This window comes from Papio anubis, chromosome 11 (genome assembly GCF_008728515.1).
Source record: "Papio anubis isolate 15944 chromosome 11, Panubis1.0, whole genome shotgun sequence".
Taxonomy (NCBI): Eukaryota; Metazoa; Chordata; class Mammalia; order Primates; family Cercopithecidae; genus Papio; species Papio anubis.
In genome coordinates, this window is record NC_044986.1 from 110,913,937 (window position 1) to 110,927,547 (window position 13,611).

The 13,611-nt window shown below is 41.6% G+C and overlaps 1 protein-coding gene across 1 annotated transcript in view; it reads left to right on the forward strand.

Moving 5' to 3' along the window:
- Window positions 1-9,723, forward strand: part of NMT2 (N-myristoyltransferase 2) — a 61,452-nt gene extending 51,729 nt beyond the window's left edge. The window contains exons 10-11 of the mRNA XM_031651933.1: window positions 7,696-7,872; window positions 8,377-9,723. Of these exons, the coding sequence (XP_031507793.1) occupies window positions 7,696-7,872; window positions 8,377-8,397 (198 nt within the window). The 3' untranslated portion in view covers window positions 8,398-9,723. The remainder of the gene's footprint in view (window positions 1-7,695; window positions 7,873-8,376) is intronic.
- The last annotated feature ends 3,888 nt before the right edge of the window (window positions 9,724-13,611 follow it).

Consider the following 13,611-nt stretch of genomic DNA (forward strand, 5'->3'; position numbering starts at 1 on the left):
AAATAGGGACAGTTTTATTGCTTCCTTTCTAATCTCGATGCCTTTATTTTTGGTCTTGCATTAATGCAGGACGTAGATCTTCCAGTGCTTTATTGAGAAAGAGTGGGGAAGGTTGACGTCCTCGTCGTGTTCTTGATGGTGGGGGAAAAGCATTTACTCTTTCACCATGAAGTATGATGTTAGCTGTAGGTTTTTTTGTGGGTGCTCCTAATCAATTTGAGGTCATTCTCCTCTATTTCTAACTTACTTAGAGTTCTTCTGAATGGGCATTGGATTTTGTCCTATGCTATTTCTGCCTCAATAGATGTAATCATATGATTTTTCTCCTTTAATCTGTTGATATGGTAGATTACATTGATTTTCAAATGTTGGATCACTTACATTCCTAGAAAATATCCCAATTGGTCACGGTGTATAATTATTTTTACACATTGTTGTATTGATTGCTAATATTTTGCTGAGTATTTGTTGAGTTCATGAGAGATATCTCTCTGGAGTGTCTTTTTTATAATGTCTGTCTGGTTTAGATATCAAGATAATAGTGGTCTCATAATAGGAGTTGGAAAGTATTATTTCCTCTTCTATTTTCTGGAAGAAATTGAGAATTGGCGTTAATTCTTTAAATGTTTGGTAGAATTCTCCGGTTGAAATTATCTGAGCTTAGCTGTTTCTTTTTTGGGAGTTTTTAAATAATGGACTAAATGTCTTTAATGGTTATAGCACCATTCAGATGATCTGTTTCATCTTGGTTGAGTTTTAATAGTTTTTGAGGAGTTTGTCCATTTCTTCTAAATTGTTGAATGTATGAGCGTAAAGTTGTTCATTGTATTCCCTTGTTATCCTTTTAGTGGCTGCGGGATCTGTACTGATATCTCTTGTTTCATCCCAGATATTGGTGATTCATGTCTTCTCTTTCTTTATTTTTGTCCATCTTGCTAGACTTTTATCACTCTATTGATTTATTTCCCAGAGAACTAGACTTTTGTTGGATATTCCCTGTTGTTTTCATATATTCAGTGTCATTGATTTCTACCCTTATGTTTACTTTTTCCTTCCTTCTGCTTGCTTTGGGTTTATTTTGCTCTTCTTTTCTAGTTCCTTGAGGGAGGGACTTACTGACTTGAGACCTTTCCCTGTTACTAGTAAGCATTTAGTTCTATCAGTTTCCCTCTTTGCACTGCTTTAGCTATTTCTGACATATTTTGATATGCTGTATCTTCGTTGTCATTCACTTCTATGTATTTTTTGGTTTCCTTTGAAACTTCATCTTTAGCCCACCCCTACTTAAAATTGGGCTATTCAATTTTGCCGTGTTTAGAGATTTTCTGTTGTCTCCCTATTACGGATTTCTAGTTTGATTCAAGTACAGTTAAAGAACACACACTGTATGGTTTTGATTATTTTAAGGCTCTTGAGGTTCGTTTTATTACTCGGGATATGGACTGTCTTGATGAATATTCCATGGGTGCATGAAATGTGTATACCACTACTGTTGGGTTGAGTGTTCTTTGTATGCCAATTGGATCATGTTGATTAATTGAGTTATTCAGCTGTTCTGTTTCCATGCTGATTTTCTGTCTAGCAGTTCTATCACTTGATGAGAGGGGCATGGAAGTCCCCAACTATAATTGTGGATTTGTCTGTTTCTCCTTCCAACACTGTCGGTTTTTCTTGATGTCTTTTGGGGCTCTTGTTTGATACTCACATGTATATTTAGGGTCTTTATGTCCCGCTAGTGGATTGATCTTTGTACCATAATGTAATACCTCTCTTTGTAATAATTTTCCTTGCTCCAGAGTATACTTGATCGTATATTACTATGACCAGACCTGCTTTTTAAAAATTGTTTGGTCTTTTTCCATCCTTTTACTTTCCAACTATTGATGTTATTGAATTTGAAGTGAGTTTTTGGAAACAGCCTATAGCTGGGTCATGTTTCTTTGCCCACGCTACCGACCTTTCTTTTGATTGGTGTATTTAGACCACTTATATATAAGGTGGTTATTGGTATGTTAGAGCTTAAGTCTGCCATTTGATTATTTGGTTTCTTTCTTTTTCTTCTGGTTCTTGTATCTCTGTTTCTTTTTTCTTGCCTTGTTGTGAGTTACTTGAATATATTTTAGGATTCTGTTTTGTTTATAGTGCATTTGGGTATATTTGCATAGTTTTTATGATGGTTGATATGAGTATTACTATATATATATATGTGACTTATAGTCTATTGGTAACAACATTTATTACTTTGAGTCATCTTTTATTTAGGTCACTTTATCTTTTCCACCTTAAAATATTGTCTTAAATATCAGATAGTATTATGATTTTTGTTTTAATCATCAAGTATGATTTGTAACACTGATTTATAGTGATGCTTGAGGATAAGCATCATTAAGCAAATTTCTGCTCTTTCTATTATTCTTCCCTCCTTCCTGATGCTTCAGTATTCCTTCTTTTATCATTTCCTTTCTATTTGAAGAAATTCCTTTAGCCAGTCTCAGGTATGTCTGCTAGTGACACATTCTTTTGGTTTCCATTTGTGCGAGACTACCTCTGTTTTTAGATTTAGTTTCCCAATTAAAAAAAAAATTTTTTTTTGAGACAGAGTCTTGCTCTGTCACCCAGGCTGGAGTGCAATGGCACAATCTCTGCTCACTGCAACCTCCGCCTCTTGGGTTCAAGCAATTCTTGTGCCTCAGCCTCCCGAGTAGCTGGAACTACAGGCGCATGCCACTACACCCTGCTAATTTTTTGTATTTCAGTAGAGACTGGGTTTCACCATGTTGGCCAGGCTGGTCTCGAACTTCTGAGCTCAGAAAATCCATCCGCCTCAGCCTCCCAAAGTGCTGAGATTACAGGTGTGAGTCACCATGCCCAGCCCTAGTTTGCTAATATTTTACTTAGGATCTTCTTCCATACTCACTACTACTGCGGTTGGCCATTAATTTCCTCTTCTTACTCTGTCCTTGTCCTATTTCGATAGTAAAGTTAGAATGAGTTGAAGAGCTTGTCCTCTCTTTTCTCTGGAACAGTGTATGTAATGTAGGGATTACTTGTTCCTTGAAAGTTGTTAGAAGTTGCTTATAAGCAACCTAGACATGGTGCCATGGTGGGTTTTGTTGTGAGCGTTTTTTTGTTTTTGTTTTTGTTTTTAATCAGTCTTTACAGTTGATTGGGTGTGAGGGACAATGGACAGATTGTCCCATTCTTCCCCAACAGTTGGTGATTCTCAGGTCATTTTAACAGCAAGAGAGGAAAGAGTAATTTTACCAGCAATCTGAATGTGAAGAAGTAGTTTTCTGAAAGCAGATGATGAAAATGGGGTGGGGAACCTAATCAGGTTCTGCAGGTGCCTGCAGTAATTGGGTGTACGAGACAGATATGAGAAATTCTTAGAAGAATCTAAAATCCTTATGAAACCTGAAGGTTGAATTCATCTCCAGCTGCTAATACAGAGCAGTAGGGAATCACTGTAGATGAACCCCTTTAGCTTCTTGGCTGAGGAAAGGTCTGATGACTCAGAAGCATTTGAAAACCAGAGCATACATCCTTCTGGAATTCCCTTTTCTGCTGAAAGAAATACTAGCAATGGCATGTGTGTGGCCCAGCCTCCTCAGCCACACACTTCAAACACATCATATTCTAAAAGTCAGCAAGGCCACCACAGCTAATTACAACAACCTGAACAATACTGGCTAATTTCTTGTATTGGAAGGTTTGCCAATGATGATGAAATGAATGTCATCCATTGTATCCCTTATTTTTGATAGCTGCAAAATTCTCCTGTTATTCACATGTGTATATTTCGGTGCAGTAGTAAGACCTTTCACAAGCTTGCAAACTTCCAGACAGCTTCCGGACTCTACCTAAGGGTACCTAGGCCTGATATTGCTATTTCCTCAGCAGAAAGTGAGACAGGCCAGTATCTTTAGCTGAGAGGTAACCCTAATCCTTAAAGCTTTTATTTCTGCAAAAACAACTGCTTTTATCACTGTTCCCTGAGTCTAAAGAATTGACTCATTTGTCAGCCTGAGGAAGTCTTTCCTTTCAGAAACATTCTGCTTTATCTTTCTTTCCTTTCTTTTTGAGACGAAGTCTGGCTGTGTTGCTCAGGCTGGAGTGCAGTGGCAGGATCTCAGCTCACTGCAAGCCCGGGCCTCCCCAGATTCACACACACACACCCATTCGCCTCTGCCTCAGCCTCCCAAGTAGCTTTGACTACAGGCTGCCGCCACCACGCCTCGGGCTAATTTTTATTTTTAGTAGAGACGGGGTTTCACCATGTTAGCCAGGGATGGTCTCAATCTCCTGACTCAGGATCCGCCTCCTTCCCACCTTGGCTTCCCAAAGTTCTGGGGGATTACAGGGGAGCCACTGCACCTGGTCTCTATTTTTGAGATGAGTTTCAGCCTGTTGCCCAGGCTGCTGCTGAGTGCAATGGCACACCGGCTCACTGCACTTCCGCAGTGGCACAGTCTTGGCTCACTGCAACCTCTGCCTCCCATGTTCAAGCGATTCTCCTGTCTCAGCCTCCCGAGTAGCTGGGACTATAGGCGTGTGCTACCACGCATGGCTAATTTTTGTATTTTTAGTAGAGACAGGGTTTCACCATATTGACCAGGCGGGTCTCGAACTCCTGACCTCAGGTGATCCACCTGCCGCGGCCTCCCAGAGTGCTGGGATTACAGGCATGAGCCACCACACCTCGCCTGCATACTATTTAAAGTCTTTACAACTTTGGTCCCTGGGCAATAGCTTCAGCCAAGGTAGGACTTACAAAGGCTGATAATTAATAATCCTGGAGATGAAACCATCTTGACAACTATTCCCTTCTAAAACAGGAACAAGGCCGGGCGCAGTGGTTCACACCTGTAATCCCAGCACTTTGGAAGGCCAAGGAGGGTGGATCACTTGAGGTCTGGAGTTCAAGACCAGCCTGGCCAACATGGTGAAACCCCGTCTCTACTAAAAATACAAAAAAATTAACTGGGCATGGAGGTGTACGCCTGTAATGCCAGCTACTAGGAAGTCTAATGCAGGAGAATTGCTTAAATCTGGGAGGTGGAGGTTGCAGTGAGCCGAGATCATGCCACTACACTACAGCCTGGGTGACAGAGTGAGACTCTGTCTCAAAAAAATTAAAAATAAGTAAATTAAACGTGAATAAAATATTTTCTGAAATCTTCGTACTGGGAGACTGAAGAGGATCATGAGGTTAGAGTTTAAGACCAGCTAATAGCCCTGCCTCTACTAAAATATAAAATTCAGCCAGGCTGTAGTGTGTGCCTGGGAACCTAGCTACCGGGAGGCTGAGGCAGGAGAATTGCTTGAACCTGGGAGGCAGAGGTGGTGTGAGCTGAGATTGCACCACTGCACTCAGCCTAAAGTGACAGAAACTGTCTCAAAAAAAAAAAAGGATGTATAAAGCCCATCTATTAGGAAGTAATATAATGAATATAAGAAAAAGATATGATTCCATAATATAAAGAAAATATTAATACATGAGTGAATATTTGTGTTGAGTGAATAACTAGCAGCGATTTTTTTATTCAACCAAATAGTCTCTGAATTTTAAAATTAAAGGAATTAAATTCAACATTTAATTGTAGCCAGGCTACATGATGAAACCCTGTCTCTACTAAAAATACAAAAATTAGCTGGGTGTGATAGCACACACCTGTAATCCCAGCTACTTGGGAGGCTGAGGCAGGAGAATTACTTGAACCTGGGAGTGGAGGTTGCAGTGAGCCGAGATCGCACCATTGCATTCCAGCCTGGGCAACAGAGTAAGATCTTGTCTCAAATTAATTAATTAAAATAAAATGAAAATCTCTTACCTGTGCCTTTGAATCCCCAAGTCAACATCATCCTCAGATTGTCAGCTTTTTTTCAACACTTCCAAAATATGGCCAGTAATTAGTTATTTAAGGTAACAACCCTGAGAAAGAAAAATAAAAAGTGCTTCTTCTATATCACATTTTGCATAGTATTGTTGTCTGACATTTTAAACATATTTAATGTTTTACCATTAAAATTTTACTTAAACGTATTTCCCAGTATCAGCCCAAAGCAAACATACTATTTGTGTTTTTTTTTTTTTTTTTGAGATGGAGTCTTGCTGTGTTACCCAGGCTGGAGTACAGTGGCACAGTCTTGGCTCACTGCAACCTCTGCCTCCCATGTTCAAGGCTGCATTCTCCTGTCTCAGCCTCCCGGTAGCTGGGACTATAGGCTGGGTACACCACGCATGGCTAATTTTTGGTATTTTTAGTAGAGACAGGGTTTCACCATATTGACCAGGCGGGTCTAGCCTCCTGACCTCAGGTGATCCACCTGCCGCTGCCTCCCAGAGTGCTGGGATTACAGGCATGTCACCACGCCACTGCATACTATTTAAAGTCTTTACACTTTGGTCCCTGGCAATAGCTTCCAGCCAAGGTAGGACTTAAGGCTTATTAACACTAATAATCCTGAGATGAAACCATCTGGATAACCCATTCCTCAAAACAGGAAGAGTGGCTCACACCCCAAATCCCAGCACTTTGAAGGCCAAGGAGGGTGGATCACTCTGAGGTCTGGAGTTCAAGACCAGCCTGGCCAAACATGGTGAAACTCGCCTCTACTAAAAAAATACAAAAAATTAACTGGGCATGGAGGTGTACTGTAATGCCAGCTACTAGGAACAAAGAGGAGAATTGCTGCAACCGGGAGGTGGAAGTTGCAGTGAGCCGAGATCTGCCACTGCACTACAGCCTGGGTGACAGAGTGAGACTCTGTCTCAAAAAAATTAAAAATAAGTAAATTAAACGTGAATAAAATATTTTCTGAAATCTTCGTAAGTAATTTTATGCCAGTGACAGCCATCATACTACATTTTTAACATTTTTGGGATTCAGCATTTCTGAATTTTCGTGCTGACTTCTTCGGATTCACTATAGTTTTTTGTTTGTTTTTTGAGAGAGGCTCTCTGTCGCTCAGGCTTAGTGCACTGGTACAATCACAGCTCACTGCAACCTTGACCTCCTGGGCTTATGCAATCCTGCCTCAGCCTCCTGCATAACTGGGTCCACAGGCGCACACCACCATGCCCAGTCAATCTTTTTATTTTTGTAGAGACAATGTCCTGTACCTATACCTATACCTGCAGCCCAGGCTGGTTTCAAATTCCTGGGCTCCAGTGATCCTCCCACCTCAGCCTCCCAAAGTGCTGGGATTACAGGTGTGAGCCACCACATCCAGCCACACTGCTAATTTTATAAGACAATTATAAACTGAATTCTTCCTTTTTTTAAAAAAAAAAAAAAAGGACAGAGTCTCACTCTGTCACTCAGGCTGGAGTGCAGTGGCATGATCTCGGCTCACTGCAACCTCCACCTCCCAGGCTCAAGCAATTCTCCTGCCTCAGCCTCCTGAGTAGCTGGGACTGCAGGCACGCACCACCACACTTGGCTAATTTTTGTTATTTTTAGTAGAGATGGGGTTTCACCATGTTTTTCAGGCTGGCCTCGAACTCCTGACCTCAAGTGGTCCAACCACCTTGGCATCCCAAAATGCTGGGATTACAGGCATGAGCCACGGCACCCGACCCTGAATTCTTAACCTATGCTATATATCACAGACATTAAATTCTATTAGAAATGCATATTCAAGCTATTAGTAGTAGAATTGTTACACTGAGATATGTAATACAGAAAACACTAGTCCTTTGTTTTAAATTTTAAATCCTTTTTAAATTGGCAGAAAGGATTTGATGTATTCAACGCACTGGATTTGATGGAAAATAAGACATTCTTGGAAAAACTCAAGTTTGGTATAGGAGATGGCAATTTGCAGTATTACCTGTACAATTGGAGGTGTCCAGGTACAGATTCTGAAAAGGTAAGTGAAGTGGATATAGCCCTTGTAAACTCAACAAATGTACCTAGACAATTTCACACTTGCTTCACTTAGGCTTAAGACAGCTTTATTTTATTTTATTTTGTTTTTTATTTTATTATATTTATTTAATTATTTTTTATTTTATTTTTTGAGATGGAGTCTCGCTCTGTCCGCAGGCTGGAGTGCAATGGCGTGATCTCGGCTCACTGCAACCTCCGCTTCCCGGGTTCAGGTGATTCTCCGGCCTCAGCCTCCTGAGTAGCTGGGATTGTGTCCACCACCATGCCTGGTTAATTTTTTCATTTTTAGTAGAGATGGGGTTTGACCATGTTGGCCAGGCTGGTCTCCAACTCCTGACCTCAGGTGATCCACCTGCCTTGGCCTCCCAAAGTGCTGGGATTACAGATGTGAGCTGAGCCTTATGACAGCTTTTAGAAAGACTGATCTGTTGTACTACATCGCGATCTAATTTTTCTTACTATTCCATTTCTTCCCTCCCTTCAGGTTGGACTAGTACTACAATAGATGGATATTTTTATTTCTAGAACTCTGACATCATCATTTGTTAATATTTAATGATTTCTGGAACTGCCATTCCAAAGAAGAATAAAAGCACAACTCAAGTGAAATTGAAGTAGTCGATAATCAGAAAAGATGACAAAAGTCCACATGTGACATTTGTACACATTTCTAGCTAGAATATTAAAGTTCATCCTTTTTTCAGTGTTGACCTATTTGTGGGAGGGATGAAAGGCTATAAAGAGCACAGTCTTGTGATTTTCAAATTTTTGCCTGTCTCTTGAAGAGAGGTATTTTTTCACCCTTCGAAAAGGGACTGGTTTTCTACGGACTAAGTAGAAGTTACAGTCGTGTAAGAAAGTCTTTGCTATTGTGTGGAGATAAGCTGCTGCATTTGTGTTTCTTAAGTGATGGTACATTTGTCCATGTAACAGAACAAAAGATCCATTTGGAAATTTTTTTTACTGGTATCACCTTACATGGTATCACTGGGAACATTTATGGAATCAACCCTTCTGTAGCTCAGTGACAGGTGGGGGTTATTTAAGTGCAGAGCAATATTAAAATGTACTGGTGACTAGTACATGTATTTCTCCATAAGCAGAGTTGCCAAATCAATAAACATACAAGTTTGTACTTTGATCTTCACCAGGTCAGTGGATTGCTTCAAAAGCAAAGTTTTGTGCAAGCACTCACTATGCTCTCTGTAAGAGCCTGTGGCCGGGCGCGGTGGCTCACGCCTGTAATCCCAGCACTTTGGGAGGCCGAGGCGGGCGGATCACAAGGTCAGGAGATGGAGACCATCCCAGCCAACATGGTGAAACCCTGTCTCTATTAAAAATACAAAAATGAGCTGGGTGTGGTGGCGTGCGCCTGTAATCCCAGCTACTTGGGAGGAGAATCACTTGAACCTGAGAGGTGAGGTTGCAGTGAGCTGAGATCGAGCCACTGCACTCCAGCCTGTGTGACAGAGCACAAGACTCCGTCTCAAACAAAAGAAGAAAAAAGAAAGAGCCTGTGCCCACGACTAACTATAGACTTTTCTGCTGTTGTGCAAAGTTCAGTTTCTTCTCAGCAACATCAAGGATATATGAAGAAAAGGAAATAAAAACTGTAAAGTCAAAAGAGATGCCTGGTGGAACTTATTCATGCTATCAGGGCATTGATAGTTTGAATGTTTTTATTACTTATGCAAAATTGCACATACTCCTCTATGCTGACTTTATCATGAAAACTGTCATGTGTCATGCTAATGGAAAATGTCTTATTTGTAAATAAGTATTCATAATTTTGTTACTGACGGTGTTTTTAATCCAGAATTTGAAAAACTTTCATGGCGTACAGATGTGTGTTTATATTGCCAATAATCCATGGGAAAAATAAGATCCTAACCAAGGTCACGTAGCCTGGCCTCAACTCAGATGCCACAAAGTAGATGCCTTGGCTGGGCATCTTATTTACAGGCGTGGTGGCTCACGCCTGTAATCCCAGCACTTTGGGAGGCCGAGGTGGGCGAAACATTTGAGGGTTTGAGACTAGCCTGGCCACCATGATGAAACCCCATCTCTAATAAAAATTCAAAAAGAACTAGCTGGGTGTGGTGGCGGGTACCTGTAATCCCAGCTGCTGGGAGGCTGAGGCAGGAGAATCACTTGAACCCAGGAGGCGGAGGTTGCAGTGAGCCGAGATCGTGCCACTGCACTCCAGCCTGGGTGACAGTGCAAGACTCCGTCTCGAAAAAAAAAAAAATGTAGATGCTTTTCCTGCCTTTATAAGTGCCAGTGCCTAGGATGTTAAGTGCAGAAAGAGTTGTTTTAGACATGATGGCATTTCCTTCAAGTTATGAGTCCAGTGAAACCAGTCATATCTTATACCAGGCAGGGGCCACCAGACTATGGCCTGTGGGCTAAATCCAGCCCATTGCTTGTTTTTTTTATTTTATTTTATTTTTTTTGAGACAGAGTCTCGCTCTGTCACCTAGGCTGGAGTGCAGTGGCCGGATCTCAGCTCACTACAAGCTCTGCCTCCCAGGTTTACGCCATTCTCCTGCCTCAGCCTCCCAAATAGCTGGGACTACAGGCGCCTGCCACCTCGCCCGGCTAGTTTTTTGTAGTTTTAGTAGAGACGGAGTTTCACCGTGTTAGCCAGGCTGGTCTCGATCTCCTGACCTCGTGATCTGCCCGTCTCGGCCTCCCAAAGTGCTGTGATTACAGGCTTGAGCCACCGTGCCCGGCCATTGCTTGTTTTTGTATAGCCCACAGGCTAAGAATGTTTTTATTTCCTTGAATGAGGAGAAAAAGCCAAAAAATGACATCATTTTGTGACATATGCAAATTATACAAAATTCAAATTCCTGTGTCCCTCAATAAGGTTTTATTGGAACATAGTCATACTTTTTTTTTTTTTTGAGGACAGGGTTTCACTCTGTTGCCCAGGCTAGAATTCAATGGCACAGTTACAGCTCACTGTAGCCCCAAACTCCTGGGTTAAAATGATCCTCCTGCTTCAGCGTCCTGAGTAGCTGGGACTACAGGTGCATACCACCACGCCTGGCTAATTTTTTCTTTTTTTGTAGAGACGAGGTCTTGCTATGTTGCCTGGGCTGGTCTTTAACTCCTGGCCTCAAGTGATCTTTCTGGTTTGGCCTCCCAAGGTACTGGGATTATAGACATGAGCCACCATACTTGGCCACAGCCACTTTCATTTACATATGGCCAGTGGCTGCTTCACACTACAAAGCTGAGTTGAGTTGTTGTGACAGATTGTGTGGCCTGCAAAGTCTAAGATACTCACTTTCTGGCCTTTTACAGAGTTTGTTGACCTTGGTCACTACGAAGGAGGTGAACTCTCCTTTCTGTAGTTTGCTATGATTCTAAAGACCAACCCACAGGTGTGGCAGCCCTGAGACTACCACCAGAGGGCGATGTGGGCCCCACAGTAGTGCATAATTAGGACCTTTCTTGGAGACAATGGAAGACTTCGAATTTCGGATGGTTCCACCCTAATTTCCTTAGCGTTCTTTCCTAACAGGAGAAAGGCTTCAAGAAACAAAACGGTCCTCATTCACTGGAACAGGGTTTGAGATACTGGCATTAAGTAAATGAGATTTTGACTTAACCTGGAGTGAAAGCTCTAATTTAGGAATTTACTTCCCACTCATTTTCATGGCACAAAGTCTATGCAAAGTAGGTTTTCAAATAATTGCAGAATCGGTCAGGTGCGGTGGCTCACACCTGTAATCCCTGCACTTTGGGAGGCCGAGGTGAGCAGATCACTTGAGGTCAGGAGTCTGAGACCAGCCTGGTCAACGTGGTGAAGCTCTATCTCTACTAAAAATAAAAAAATTAGCCAGGCATGGTGGCACGCACCTGTCATCCCAGGTACTCAGGAAACTGAGGCAGGAGAATCGCTTGAACCCAGGAGGTGGAGGATGCAGTGAGCTGGGATCACACCACTGTACTCCAGCTTGGGCAACAGACTGAGACTCCATCTCAAAAATAATATAATTGCAGAACTGCCAGTTGGAAATTTTGTCATGCGCTTACCTCATGGTGATAGTTACACTGCTCCTTTAAAGAGTCATTTACATAATTCGTTATCAAATTATTAATCACTTTTAAATAGAATAACTACATTTGCCTCTATAATAGAAGCAGATTGCTAATTAACATTTTTGAGAATTAAACTGCTTATGAAGTAGCTATTAAAACTAAATTTAAATGCGATATATAGTGTCTTGTAGATTTAAAACTGCATTATAGTGTACTTTGTCTGTAATGAAAATGTTCCATTCAATAAGGTATCTTTTTTTTTTTTCTTTTTGGCCAAGATGGCACTAAGTAAAATTTAAATCAAGAGGTGACATAACCCATGAGTCAGCCAGACTTTCAGCTGGAAAAATCTTTAGTAATACTTTCCATCTAAATTACAGAAACTAACTTTTCCATACACACTGTAACCAGTAAACACTCTTAACAGAGAGCACTGGTTATGCTCCATTTCCTAACCTGAAGGACTCTTGTCACACACCCACCTCTGAGAACACAAGCTCCTCAGTTTTTTTTATCTTTTGGCCACATTTCATCCAATTGCCATAATAGCTTTTATACATGTTAGATTTCCAAGGAGGTAAGTGAATCACGTAATGGGGGTGAACTGTTCCCAATCAAAATACCTTATCTGGCTTTCTCTGTGTTGTTGCTATTTTTTCTGTAAATATTAAGCCTTTCTCCCAAGCCCATGTCTATTCCTACCTAAAAGTCAAATTGACATGAAGTGAAAAATGATTATTGCTCCTGAAGACAATAGATTGCTTGGCATTTGGAATCTTTCCTTTAAAACTGATAATGCTTCCCCAATTCAGTTCCATCTACCTGACTGACTAGAACATTTACTGTGGCACATTTTCAAGGTTTGATAGGAAAATGCTAAGCGTTGTAGGACACCAATATTCTTGCTCACAGGCACTCTACCAGCCTTTGAAAAAGTCAGTTTAGGCCGGGCACGGCTGCTCAGGCCTGTAATCCCAGCACTTTGGGAGGACGATGCGGGCAGATCATGAGGTGAGGAGTTCAAGACCAGCCTGACCAACATGGTGAAACTCTATCTCTACTAAAAATACAAAAAAGTGAGCTGGGTGTGGTGGCACGCACCTGTAATCTCAGCTACTCAGGCGGCTGAGACAGGAGAATCGTTGAACCCAGGTGGCAGAGGTTGCAGTGAGCCGAGATTGTGCCACTGCACTCCTGCCTGGGTGACAGAGTAAGACTCTGTTTAATAAAAAAAAAAAAGGCCAGGCACCGTGACTCACAGCTGTAATCCCAGCACTTTGGGAGGCTGAGGTGGGCAAATCACGAGGTCAAGAGATGGAAACCATCCTGGCCAACATGGTACTACTAAAAATACAAAAATTAGCTGGGCATGGTAGTGCACACCTGTAGTCCCAGCTACTCGGGAGGCTGAGGCAGGAGAATTGCCCAAACCTGGGAGGCAGAGATTGCAGTGAGCCGAGACCGCACCATTGCACTCCAGCCTGGACAAGAGTGAAACTCTGTCTCAAAAAAAGAAAAGGAAGAAGTCAATTTAAATACGCATGAACACTAGTTTCAATAAACTTCTGTTTGGGTATTCCTATTTTTGAATATTTCCTGCACTTAATATCTGTGCCATAGTTACAAAGAGTCTTACACATTTGAATATTACCAAACAGGACTGTATGAA